At 44.5% G+C, this 14,410-nt stretch overlaps 1 protein-coding gene across 1 annotated transcript in view; it reads left to right on the forward strand.

Moving 5' to 3' along the window:
- The window catches only part of prex1 (phosphatidylinositol-3,4,5-trisphosphate-dependent Rac exchange factor 1), a 115,827-nt gene that overhangs the window by 16,257 nt on the left and 85,160 nt on the right, over positions 1 to 14,410 (forward strand). The window contains exons 2-4 of the mRNA XM_036988120.2: positions 5,237 to 5,302; positions 5,474 to 5,596; positions 13,540 to 13,644. Coding sequence (XP_036844015.2) covers positions 5,237 to 5,302; positions 5,474 to 5,596; positions 13,540 to 13,644 — 294 coding nt within the window. The remainder of the gene's footprint in view (positions 1 to 5,236; positions 5,303 to 5,473; positions 5,597 to 13,539; positions 13,645 to 14,410) is intronic.

The following is a 14,410-nucleotide window of genomic DNA, read 5'->3' on the forward strand; positions in this document are numbered from 1 at the left end:
GGAGAGCCCGACGCCAGCATATGGTCCGTCTGCTCGTTCACACCTCTCGGTCTGGCCCCTCCTCGCTTCGCTAATTCACAACAAACGGCGAACCCGGTCACCAACCCACATCTGACCCTTTGGCTGTTGGTCATACAAGACTGGACCACGTTTGGCTGAGCATGCCTCCGGCAGCTTGTGGCAGAGAAAGGCTATCTATCTGTCTGTAGTGATGGTTGGGCGTTGGCTACTAGCTCTCATTGCGCTTCCTCTTCATCTATGACATAAAAAGAGTATGGAAGTAGAAATAAATAAAACCCTAACAAACTCATTTTATGAGTAGTAGTAGTAGTGCAGCCTTATGTCCCTTATGGTGACGTCCAAGGTTTTGTTGGGGTTCCTAACCAATCAAGCATTTGATGTAGCCTGTGTTCAGAATTCAACTGCATTAATCATATCTGTGGGCCTAAGACTTTTGGGCCTAATATGTTTAAATGTCACAGTAATGCAAAGTTAGTCTTAATGCAATTATAATTTCCCAACTTTCAATTCTCCAACAAGAACTTATTAATTTAGCGGTAGCCCACTACTGTACACTGCAGCTCTGTCTTAACTTCTTACAGTGTGTTGTTAGCACAAAACCAGCAGTTCTGTTCATGCATGTCCTGATTGGAAATATTCAAACCGACATGTCACTCGCACACTTCCTCTCTTCACAAAGCTTCACTTCCTGTCGCAGGACAACCTCCTTGCAGCTTTTGTGTTGCGAGCCAGCCAGCAGATCTTCACTCACTCTGTGTGCATTGTTTGTTTATTTCCCCTTCCCCTCTGAGTCCAGCCACCGCATATCTAACTTGAAAAAAAGAAACACTTTTTAATAGATTTAGACAAAAGAAGTTTTCATTTCCTGTTTGCACACCACAGAGGCACCAACAAAGAAAGAAAATAAACAGCAGCAAATCCTTTGTAACTGGGCTTCTGTGTACTAGACCTAAGTGGGACTTTTGTCAAATGTTGTCTAAACTAATTGACTTGTAGTAGTGTTTGTTAATGAGGAGTAACAGGAGTGCTGTTTGTGAAAATGGCAATGAAAAGCTAGCATGCAAATGAAAAGCTAAGCGCTCTCGTGTGAGGAAATGCATTGCCGTGGGCTTATTAAAGGGGGTTCACTCAGAATTATACACAGACTTAGTGCCTCTTGAAGGTGTCACAAAATGGTTGTTGTGGCGCTGTTAACCCTCATTGTTTAGGGAAGTGAGCAGTTCCCTTGCACGTAGTCTTCTGACCATTGAAATAACATATTGAAGCTAGGTCTGCAGCACCAGCTTGTGCATCAAAGTTGATTTTAATGTAATAAGGATCCCCATAAGCCGACGCCAATGGCGACAGCTAGTCTTACTGGGTTCCGACACCGAATGAAAAAGACATTGCAGACCAAAGACTTGACAGTTTACATACAAAGTGATAAAACATTCATTTTATTTATTTTACCTTCATATCATCCAGTCCACACAATTACCATGTTGCAAGTGAACATTCTGCATGAACTAATTATTAATATGTTGTCACTGAGGCTGTACTGTGATTCGTATACCTAGCGTTCCCCCGACTCTCTCGCTAAAGCATGGAAATAACCAGACCCAGCCAAGATAGATAGGTTTAATATTGGGTGGCATTTTTCTAATACCTGGTTATTACGGGTGGGATTTAATCGTTTCCTCTTCCACAGACCCCAGAGTCGGGCTCAGTAATGAGTTGAAAGCAGGTGGGCTCTTAGGAGAGGGGGAGGGTGGGGGGGGCAGAATGTATTCAGACCAGAGAGAGCAATAAAAGCACATCTCCAAGGCAATCCTGACAAAGCCCTCAGTGGCTCATGAGGGGCACAACAATTAGAGGTATGGCTGCCTGGAAGAGAAGGGGTTTCGTACGGGGAATTGACGATTGGGGCCTGGGTGATGAATCATTCATTAGTGTTATTGTACCCCTTTGGTAGAAGAATTAATGGTTTGGTTTATTTAGCATTCAAAGTTGTTTGTGGCTTATGGTGTATGACTGAACAGTTGTGCAGAGGTGTGTGTGTGTGTGCGTGCACATGCACGCTGAGTGTGTTGGCACTGGCAGCAAGCCACCAGAAACACAACAGTGACAGAGTGCGCAAGTCTCTTTGGAGATCCAACAATCAATCAAGTATGCCTCTGTCCAGATCACACACTGGAAACCAAGCCCTGACTGAGACAGTGCACACAAGGTTGAAGACTCAGCAATTACCACAAGTGATACTCTCATCCCTACTGTATAACCTATTGCTAGCAAACTGGATCGTGTATTTATATCTCAAGACCAAAGCTAAACTACAAGTTGAGATATTGAGTCAGGCATTCAGTGGTTTAGCTGTGATTAATAGTATTTGCATGCTACTTAAATACTTTGAGATTTGGCTTTTCAGTAGGAAAAGTAAAAACATTTCTGGAGTGTCTAATACTGGACCGTCTGGCGGTCATTTGTCTGGCAAGCCGAGTTTAAGAATGAACTGATCTCCTTTGGGAGTGCCATATGAACAAATTCACCCTTCCAGCCCATAGCCCCTCTGGCTACAGACCCTGGATTTGTAATATTGATCCTCTGCTCCATTCACCAGCTGTGCCTGACCTTGCACCGTACAGTAGCAGACGATTAATCACCGAGATGAATCTGAGGATCTCCAAAATGAAATTTGTGTCCCTGGTCGGTGTATCATTTGACGTGCTGTTATTAGCACATTATGTATTGACGATTTACCTAAATGTAGTCTGCATGCTATTTTTAGCTATCAGTAAGAGCACAGTGGATTACATATGCAGTGTCAGGTGTCTTGCCATCAGGGTTGGGGTCAATTCAAATAAAATGTTTTCTATGACAATTCATGAATTAAAATGTATTCAATTCAATTGACACAAAATAACTAACTGAATTGACCCCAACCTTGCTTGCTATTTATGACTCGCTTAGTTTTTTTTTGTTGGCATGCATACCTTGCGTATTGTACTTTTATAATGAATTTATAGAGCATACCCCAACCACAGTGGGGAGTGCCCAACAGAAATGCACATAATGCTTTTTCTTTCTCGTCCCTGAGTTTTCACCAAACGTCACAGCCTATGGGGGTCAAGTTGTGCCCTTTGACTCCTAGAATGCCGGTTTCACCCAATCACAGCAGCTCTAACTGTGGGGTCAGTCGAGTCCTCTGGCAGCTTGCCTTCCACCTCTCTGTCACGTTCCCCTAGCGAGAAACGACAACAGTAACCATGGTAGTGTCCTCCCTTACCTTGATTTGCCTATTTACAACAAGAGAAAGGTTGATCTTACCGAAGCGGAAAACCAAAGCCCCGATGCCTGTTCACTGACGTCAAAAACCTGCATAAAGGGCAACCTGAGCCCTGGACATATGAAAAACAACAGTGTCAGACGTAATCTACCACCTTAATTGATTTGGAAATAACAAGTGAATAGTCATCTTAGAAGCATGTCCAATGGAAGATTCCTGTCAGCATGAATCTGTGATGTCTACTCTCTACACATTGTTTATTGTTTTGTCTGCTTTTTTCCTTGCCAGCCACCTGTTTTTACATTTATTATAATTTTTGTTTAAATTTAAGGATACTGACTCCTCAATATTCAGCCATGCCCCCCCCCCCCCTCCCCCCCCCCCCCCCCCCCCCCCCCCCCGCCAATGTGTTACCTGATCTGCACCCCCCATTCTGTGATGCTGGTAGCGGCGCATGGCGATTTGAGATGGACAAAGCTGCCCCCTCTTGTCTTAAAATAAACAAGTGCAGTCGTTTGGTGACGGAACACTGCCGATAGCCAATACAGCCCAGGTGAGAATCACTGGTGTCTGGATGTAACACACCGAAAGGACCTCTTTGTTGCTTGCGGCCTCGCACACTTATACAAACCCCCTTCCTCCACATCTTTGTGGCACATTTAGACATTTTAAGAGCAAGACCGTCCATGGTGCAGTTGTACGAACTACGAAGTTGTGACTCGAGATACTCTCGTTTTCCCCTCCTCTCCCATTCTATACCAACCCTAACCCCCCTCCCACCACTCCTCCATGCCCATCCCCCTGTCCTCCTCACCATGTAGTGTGGAAGTCCTTGTTTCTTGCCCCCCCCTCCTTCTAAGATGCCAGGGGGCAATCTTCCACATGAATGGACTCCTTCAACATGGACATGGTACAAGTCACCATATGGGAGGATTAATGAGTATATTATGCCTGGAGCACAATTCACCCGTCCTGAACCATCCCAAAGCAGAACAGCACCAGACCTGGGTTCAAGCCCTATTTGAAATCTTTCCAAGACTTGGAGCATTTGTTCTAGTCTGCCTGGAGAGCCAGATGGGTGGGATTTGCAGTAAGGGGATTATTTTATTGCTACATATTTTATTGCTACATAGTTTATTGCGTGTGTGCATCTGCCTGCTCTGTCATTGTGGATATGGATGAGGAGATGTAAAGCAGTGCCTCCAAACCCCACAAGAGGTTGGGGTCCACTTTGCAAATGCCGGATGAGCAATCTGCTTCCTTGTGGACTGTCTATTAGGCGTCATGATCAAGTTCCACATACATTTTCTTTTACACACACTGCTCCTATTTGGCAAGCGTATGCTTCGTAGAAGTTGTGAGAGACATTCAAAGACAGACAATCAACCTGAGAGGAAGTGAGGTGGGAAGAAAGAGACAGAGGGGGCATTCTAGTACCGCTCCCTTTTTTAGTTTTCTCTCGTCAGGATTTGAGTGACAGGTCAGCTTTCTGCAGGGAGACGCAGTGCTCACAAACACACTGTTGCGAGCCACTGAGCAGCTGATCAGTCTGACGTGGGCTTATCACCGCACAGCTACATCGAGGAAATGGAAAAAAGTGTGATGCTCAATAATTGAGGTATTTATAGAGGTGTCGCCGACGATTTCCCAGGTACATTGGTTTAAGTGTCTTCTATAGCAAGGGCTTACAGTATACATTAGTTACACGTACCACGGGGATTCTGTATGCATGTAAGGTATTTGAGGCAGAGCTTAAGCTAAACACAGGTGAGACCATAATATTTACGAAGCTCACCGGATGAAGTTCACCCCCAACCTAATCCTTAAATCTAAAGTAAACTGATGACTGCAATCCCCCATATCATATATTGCTGTACATATACCACCTAGTGTATGATACATGCAGTATGAACCTAACCACTATCTTTCTCTTTTCTTTTTTTCCTCATGCAGGCCTTTTTGCACAGAATCCGACAAACTGCCGAAGAGCAACAGTGTCTGTCGCCTGAGCATGTCAAGGTAAATATAGCCGCCTATTAAAAACTATCCTAATGATGCTTTGACAAAAATTACTATGCATAAAATATTTTTTACAAAATGTGGCGAGGCCCTACGGGCCCTCGTCCAAATAAGTGCACTATATAGGGAATAGGATGACATTTCAGACGCACCCTCTCTCTGCTACCACAGATCCTGTTCTCCAACATTGAGTCAATCCTGGACGTTCACAGAGAGGTGCTGTCTGCAGTGGAGGCCAGCCTGCACCCGGAGCCACAGCCAGGGCATTCCCTCGGACAAGTCTTCCTCCAGTTTGTGAGTGACACACACTTCCATGCACACACACGCTTGCAGTGCACATATATATGGACACAGAGACCGGCTTGAGCATAAACGCCCAGCTACGCTCTGACGCTACTTCTCACACCCTATCCACTGTTTCAATGACCTGCAGTTAGGATGAAAGATCAAAACTGATGGGAAAGTGGCCTTTGACAACTTTCATATAATAATATACACACAATCCACTCCCTCTCTTCCTCCCTCGCTAATTCCCCCTTCCCGCTCCCCCCTCCCCTCGAAAAAGCCTGCATCCTGTCAGCCAGAAAGACCCCTCTATCCGTTCCTCGCCAACCCCATGCAAGGCCCCTGTCACTTGCATCCCCTTCAGCAGATTGCTTTCCTCCCTCCGTCCCTCAGTTCCCGACACCCCCCTCCCCCCTTTTGAACTCGTTTGGCCCTTGGGAACAACAAAGAGCTGCCTGTGTCGGGGGAAGAGATGGTGTGTCAGTCATCAATGGGACAATGGCGGAACTAGTTGCTCTTGCGCACACACAGACACATGGACACACACGCAGAGACACGCATCCACACACATACACACTTAGGGGACTCTGTAGAGCGAGGTATTAGCTTGAGGATTGTCACCTGACAGAAAGCATATTGTAAAGGGTGTTTGTTCAAACAGAAAGCTCCTGTAGTCAAACTAAAACTATCAATATTCTATTAATTGAAAGGATGTTGAGAGTAGCCTCCTCAAGGAGGTGGTAACCAAGCTTTGTTTTCTAATTGGACTACTATACTGTAGAATATTCCAATCAAGAGCTCTCAGAATAAGTTGTGTGGGGGGAGAATCTTCACATGGCCACTGGCATTGTAGCTCCGTATTCATTACAGGGCTCTCTGTCTGTGACCTCTCTCTCCTTCAACACCGACACCTCTCGCCCAATCAATTGCCCCCGTTTGGTGCACTCCGCCTCCTGCCCTTGACCCCAGTGACAGCAGACACCCCTGCTGAGATCTGATTAACCCCCAGCATTGTTCTGCTGTCAATCAAAGCCAGAGAAATACATCCTGATTCTCCTCTTATCTCTCTCAAGCTCTGTCTATTCCAATGTTGCTTAGATCACACTATAACCCAGCATTGTTGAGCGGGCCATTCACTGTCAATCACAATCGCAGCATACAGATTCTCCTCTCTCTGAAGATCTGTCTTATTTCAGTGTTGCTCAGAGGCCACAGTATAAACCAGCACAATGGCTTGATTCCAATTCAAAAGCATACTCCCAGTGCCTGATAAAGCTTACATTCATCAAAGGGAGAGAGGAAGTGAGAGTGGAAAATTGGATTGGAATCCAGCCTATAGTAGCCAGTGGGCCTCAAATATCACCCGCCACCATGTTGACTTTTAAGGCGTGCATGTTGTTGAATCATTGGGGGGTGTTCAACGACCGGCAGACTAAACCAAACCTGGGTAGAACCTTTGGCTGACGTTTGAACCATGTTGGCGTGAGGAGGAGGATTACACAAACCTACCCCCAAAAAACTACTAGAGAATGTTAATTCGGAAGGATACAGATGTCAATATTTGCTCTATTTCTGGGCTGTCCCCTGACCAAGGCCTCTTTCTCCCAAGCTAACAGTCATCATATTATGGCCCTTCTTAAATAGACTCATTATGCTTTGACACTCCTATTTGCCCTGTGTTTGTTATTGCCCCTCTTATCCTGCTGAAATTCCACTGATGGAAAAGGAAGAAAACCAAGTGTTTATCAAAGACACAAACACACTCTTTGAGCTATTCTGAGCACAAGTGGAGCCCTTCAAATCAGGCCCAGTTTCTTCAAGGTTGACCTGGCTTTGGAATTGTACAGGTCACATTCAGGAACTTAAAGAAATGCCCATAAGGTAAGCTTATAGATGGATTAATGTTCACTTTTAGAAGTCCTTAAAGGTCCAATGCTGCTGTATTTATCTCAATATCAAATCATTTCTGGGTAACAATTAAGTACCTTGCTGTGATATTTTTGTAATATTTTTTTTACCAGTGTAATTTAAAACAGAAACAAAAAATTGCAAGAAGTTTGCTAGGACTGTCTGAGTGGGGAGGGGGAAACTGAAAATTAGCTGTTATTGGCTGAGAGGTATGGAACACTTTCGTATTGGTCTATTAACCCATTTACCGCCTGGTGATATCACCAGGCAGGCCAAAACGTAATTCCACCAAAACAGGCTGAAAAACAGTATTTTTTTCAAAAGGCTCTTACACTAAATGCATAATCATCCTTTTAACATTATTATTCCAACCTCATGGTGTGGAATGAATATATATTTATTATTTAACCTTTATTTAACTAGGCAAGTCAGTTAAGAACAAATTCTTATTACAATGATAACCTACCCCGGCCAAACCCTCCCCTAACCCGGACGACGCTGGGCCAATTATGCGCCGCCCTATAGGACTCCCGATCACAGCCTGGGTTGTGTTACAGCCCAAATCAAATTTTATTGGTCACATACACATGGTTAGCAGATGTTATTGCGAGTGTAGCGAAATGCTTATGCTTCTAGATCCGACATAGCAGCTGTATCTAACAGGTAATATCTAACAGTTCCACAACAAAACCTAATATCTAACAAATTCCACAACAAAACCTAATACACACAATCTAGTAAAGGAATGGGATAAGAATATATAAGTATAAAATATATGGATGAGCAGTGACAGAGTGGCTAAGATGCAATAGATAGTGAAGGATACAGTACACATTATACACATATGAGATGAGTAACGCAAGATATGTAAACATTATTAAAGTGACCATTTATTATAGTGGCCAGTGATATGAAGTTTGTAGGTAGGCAGCCACCTCTGTGCTAGTGGTGGCTGTTTAACAATCTGATGACCTTGAGATTGAAAAACAGCTTCAATCTCTCTGTCCCAGCTTTGATGCACCTGTACTGACCTCGCCTTCTGGATTGAAGCGGGGTGAATAGGCAGTGGCTCGGGTGGTTATTGTCATTGATTATCTTTTTAGCCTTCCTGTGACATCGGGTGCTGTAGGTGTCCTGGAGGGCAGGTAGTTTGCCCCCGGTGATGCATTGTGCAGACCGCACTTCCCTCTGGAGAGCCTTTTGGTTGTGGGCGGTGCAGTTGCCGTTCCAGGCTGTGATACAGCCCGACAGAATGCTCTCAATTGTGCACCTGTAAAAGTTAGTGAGGGTTTTGGGTGACAAACCAAATTTCTTCATCCTCCTGAGGTTGAAGAGGCTCTGTTGCGCCTTCTTCACCACACGGTCTGTGTGGGTGGACCATTTCAGTTTGTTGGTGATATGAACACAGAAGAACAAAAACTTTCCACCACCTCCACTGCTGCCCTGTCGATGTGGATAGGGGGGTGCTCCCTCTGCTGTTTCCTGAAGTCCACGATCAACTCTTTTGTTTTGCTGACATTGAGTGAGAGGTTATTTTCCTGACACCACACTCTGAGGGCCCTCACCACCTCCTCCTCCCTGTAGGCTGTCTCGTCGTTGTTTGTAATCAAGCCTACCACTGTTGTGTCGTCTGCAAATTTGATGATTGAGTTGGTGTGCATGGCCACGCAGTCATGGGTGAACAGGGAATACAGGAGGGGGCTGAGAACGCACCCTTGTGGGGCCCCAGTGTTGAGGATCAGCGGAGTGGAGATGTTTCCTACCTTCACCTGGGGGTGGCCTGTCAAAAAGTCCAGGACCCAGTTGCACAGGGCAGGGTCGAGACCTAGGCCCTCCAGCTTGATGATGAGTTTGGAGGTGTAGTCAATGAACAGCATTCTTACATAGGTATTCCTCTTGTCCAGAAGGGATAGGGCAGTGTGCAGTATGATCGCGATTGCATCGTCTGTGGACCTATTGGGGGGTTAAGAAAATTGAAGTGCGTGTAGGGTGGAGGTGATATGATCCTTGACTATTCTCTCTAAGCACTTCATGATGACAGAAGTGAGTGCTACGGGGCGATAGTCATTTAGTTCAGTTACCTTAGCTTTCTTGGGAACAGGAACTACAGACCCCTGGGATTGAACCAGGGTCTGTAGTGACGCCTCTTGCACTGAGATGCAGTGCCTTAGACCGCTGCACCACTCGGGAGCCCATATATACAGGGCCTTCGGAAAGTACTCAGACCCCTTGACTTTTTCCACATTTTGTTACGTTACAGCCTTATTCTAAAAGGGATTATATAAAGCATTTTAAACTCTTCCTAGAGCTGGACACCCGGCCAAACTGAGCAATCGTGGTAAAAGGAGAAGGGTCACTCTGACAGAGCTCTAGAGTTCCTCTGTGGAGATGGGAGAACCTTCCAGAAGGACAATCATCTCTGCAGTACTCTACCAATCAGGCCTTTATGGGAGATTGGCCAGATGGAAGCCACTCCTCAGTTAAATGAACATGGCAAACTCCAAATGGGCTGTCAAAAGTCAACTAATGACTCTCAGACCATGAGAAACAAGATTCTCTGGTCTGAAGCCACGATTGAACTCCTTGGACTGAATGCCAAGCGTCACGTCTTGAGGAAACCTGGCACCATCCATATGGTGGTGGCATTTTTTTATTTTTTTATTTTACCTTTATTTAACCAGGCAAGTCAGTTAAGAACAAATTCTTATTTTCAATGACGGCCTGGGAACAGTGGGTTAACTGCCTGTTCAGGGGCAGAACGACAGATTTGTACCTTGTCAGCTCGGGGGTTTGAACTCACAACCTTCCGGTTACTAGTCCAACGCTCTAACCACTAGGCTACCCTGCCGCCCGCATCATCATGCTATGGGGATGTTTTTCAGCGGCAGGGACTGGGAGACTAGTCAGGATCAAGGCAAAGATGAATGGAGCAAAGTACAGAGATCCTTGATGAAAACCTGCTCCATAGCGCTCAGGACCTCAGACTGGGGCGAATGTTCACCTTCCAACAGGACAATGACCATAAGCACAGAGCAAAGACAACTCAAGAGTGGCTTCGGGACAAGTCTCTGAATGTCCATGAGTGGCCCGGACTTGAACCTCAATCGTACATCTCTGGATAGACCTGAAAATAGCTGTGCAGTGACGCTCTCCCATCCAAGGCAAAGATGAATGGAGCAAAGTACAGAGATCCTTGATGAAAACCTGCTCCATAGCGCTCAGGACCTCAGACTGGGGCGAATGTTCACCTTCCAACAGGACAATGACCATAAGCACAGAGCAAAGACAACTCAAGAGTGGCTTCGGGACAAGTCTCTGAATGTCCATGAGTGGCCCGGACTTGAACCTCAATCGTACATCTCTGGATAGACCTGAAAATAGCTGTGCAGTGACGCTCTCCCATCCAACCTGACAGAGCTTGAGAAGAATGGGAGAAACTCCCCAAATACAGGTGTGCCAAGCTTGTAGCGTTATACCCAAGAAGACTATGCTGTAATCACTGCCAAAGGTGCTTCAACCAATTACTGAGTAAAGGGTCTGAAAACGTATGTAAATGTCATATTTAAATAGTTTATTTTTGATAAATTAGGAAAAAGGTCAACCTGTTTTTGCTTTGTTGTTATGGGGTATTGTGTGTAGATTGAGATTTAATCAATTTTAGAATAAGGCTATAATGTAACAAAATGTGTAAAAAGTCAAGGGGTCTGAATACTTTCCGAATGCATTGTATATGTATGTGTTATATATATTTATTTTTATAACACACAGGAAATCTAGTTTTTGACTGCACTGGGCCTTTAGGAAGTTCTGTTCTAAGCCTAGTAGTAGTCTAAGAGGGTCAAAGACGTTTCATGGTCTTAACTTTCTTGTGATGTTCCATGGAAACTCAGTCAAGAAATGTTGATTGTTATGATGAGGTGGCCATGAGCTTAGAAGTTTGGTATTTTAAGCATTGCATCAGAAAAGTTGAATGCAAGTGTCCGGGAAGACACACACCAGGTTTCCGTTTTCCGGTAATAGCCGGCTTTTGGCCAAAATTTCTTTTGAGAAAAGCCAATAAATTAAATTGCCACCGGTCAAATGTCCAGGATTAAGAAAAAAAATCCCATTGCGAAATAATGCTTTTTAGTCTATTCATTGATGGAAAAGGCAGTCGATGTAAATACATTTGTAAAACGGCATCATCTCAAACAGGCTTCATCAGCGGGTCACACAAGTGGGCTGGAGGCAGTAGGCTATCCAAAATATACTTGTTTGAAACCGGAACGTTTTAATAGATATTATGAGGCATGTCTTGCCTTGATTTAAAGTAACATATTAGATCTCCTCTCTTTCAAAATTCGTAATGGAAATGTATTTTAATCTCACTTCTTTTTGACATCAGTGTTTTCCCGCTAATTGCATTATAGAACGAACATTTGCGCCAAGTTTACTGCCTTGTGTGCATGGCTGCGTGTATAATGTGACGGATAAAAAAAGGTTAAACTGTTTTTTTTAAGCTAAACGTTCTGATCTGTTACATCAGACCTTTTTTATGTAGCCTAGGGCTACTAGTTGTATGAATGTGGGATCTACCTTCCCACAATTGTCCCAGAGTCTGTTTGGAATAGGCTCTTTTTTTTCTCTCAACAAACTAACCAATAGAATAGGTCAACTTTTCTACTATGGAGTATAGTAGATTGACATAGGCTAGTGATTTTGCTGTTCGTAAGGCTACTTGTCTTGAGTTTTTTTAATTCGTTTTTTCTGTTGGTGTTTCACACCATATACTGGGCTAGCTGTTGCTCCCGGTGATGCCTCGGACTTTGTTGCCCTGCCAGCCAGCGGCTTTGTCTGTGTGTGACAGTGGAGCCCTGGGCTACGCTATCCCTCTGTTGCTTCGCCGTTTACAGCCGCCAAACACGGTGACACACTTTGAATCTACCCTCGTCATGGGAACCGGAGAGATTGCTGAACGTACTGTAATGTTACATACAAGCCAGATTAGTTCTCTCTTCTTGCTGCGTTGCCATGTGGACCTGACGCATGCATGAGAGGAGGTGGAGGATGGATGGCTAGACTAGTCTGTAGCGTCATGGCCTCTTGAGGTTGACTTTGATATACTGTTTCCAAAGAGCTGTGAGAGTCGACATTTAGAATGGGGAGAGGAGAGCAAGAGGGAGACACTGAGACCAATGGTGCACCTGGTAGAGATTGTTACCCTGTGAACCTTTTATGGTGCTTGGCCCCATCAGTTTTACAGTGACCTCGTGTATTTAACGTTGGATGCCTGATAGAAATGCTACGCAGCATTCTTACCTCATGCTCAATATTTGAAGATTCAAAAACAAACTTAACAGCATCAAAGGAGTGACTCGGTGCCTCCTATATTGATCTGCCTTTTAAGTCGCTACCTAAAATGCACACGTCCAGCTTTTCAGAGAGAGCGAGTGTAGCGTTTCTCTGAAGGTTGTGAGGATATGCTAGCCTCGCAGGCACGAGCTAAGATTTCACTTCCTGCCGCTGTTTCGGGTGACCGCAGCACAGTTTTGGTTACAGTACCAACCAGAGCAGAATGAGGAGGCCCTACACTGAAGCTGGTTTCACTTCCTAATGACTTGAAGGCCTATATATCGGGTTTTGGGCTGAAGCCTACATTTAAATTCTGAGGAATAGATTCCTTAGGCCTATATGTTGTCTCTAGTGGTGGGTAAATAATGCATTGAACCTATGCGCATAGTGATCATGAGGAAAGTCTTCAGTGGCTAAACCTATACAGTGCAGTATATCCACATAACTATGTCAGTGTGAATAGAGGAAGTTCAGAGGGCTTTCTCAGTTCAATATTTACCCAAATAAGGAAAGCACATCCCATCAGAATTGTAATCTTAATTGTTTGGAATTATGTGTATAGGAGTTAATCTTCAATTCAACTGATGTTGCAACATTATCACTAGATATCTGTGTTTGACTAAAAGTTGTTCTGTTCCAGAATATTCAATGCCAAGTTTTTCTATTCGGATCAGATCAAGTCCTGACTGAATTGTGTTTCTTCCATCTTTCAGAAGGGGCGGTTCTCGGTGTATGGGGAGTACTGCAGTAACCACGAGAAAGCCCTGCGGCTGCTGATGGAGCTCAACAAGATCCCCGAAATCAGGACCTTCCTCCTGGTGAGGATCTTACCGCTGACACCAACTCTCACCATCTTTTTACATATCTCATTCTCTCTGAAGAAAAATAATCTTATCTTCCTCTTATCTATTCTTCCTCCCATTCTATTCCTCTTACACCATGCTCTCTCCCTCTTCCTTTACCACCTCTTCTTGTCCACCTCTTCCTCCCACTTTCTCCCTGATCCTCTTCCCCTGTGTCATCATTTTCCACCTCTGTCCCAATCACCATCCTTCTCTCTATCCTCTTCATAATGTCACATCTTCTTCTGTTTACATGTTTATGTTTGTTATAAAAAATAACAGGTATTAGAAAAAGGTCGCTCTGGCAAACTCACGACGTAACCACAGGGTCGTTTTGTCACCAGAAGTCCAGCTGTTTCCTTGTTTTGACAACCCTTCTTGCCCCTCAACAATGAACACAGGAACTGCCTTTGATTGCGCTTCCAAAGATGATGTCATGGTTGGTGTGAGCTGTCCAGCTGCGGTACATTGGCACGGCTGGCTGGAAGATCTGAGCCTTGTTGACACCGATGTGTTTCCTCCGTCTCATTATTGACTGACCTGAACTTGTTCTAGTTGAGTTCTGTACATTCTATCCCAGGCTGCTAGTGGAACATCACAACTTTCACAAGTCAAATGCATTGATGTCAATGGGAGACTTAAGATACATTTGACATATGTGGATGTTAGGATTCTCCCCATACATCTCAACTTTTAGCGGAATGACCCTTTACGCTACAAGTCTGAACTCTACTGGTTGAAG

This window comes from Oncorhynchus mykiss, chromosome 9, assembly GCF_057628025.1.
Source record: "Oncorhynchus mykiss isolate SJ-2025 chromosome 9, ASM5762802v1, whole genome shotgun sequence".
Classification (NCBI taxonomy): Eukaryota; Metazoa; Chordata; class Actinopteri; order Salmoniformes; family Salmonidae; genus Oncorhynchus; species Oncorhynchus mykiss.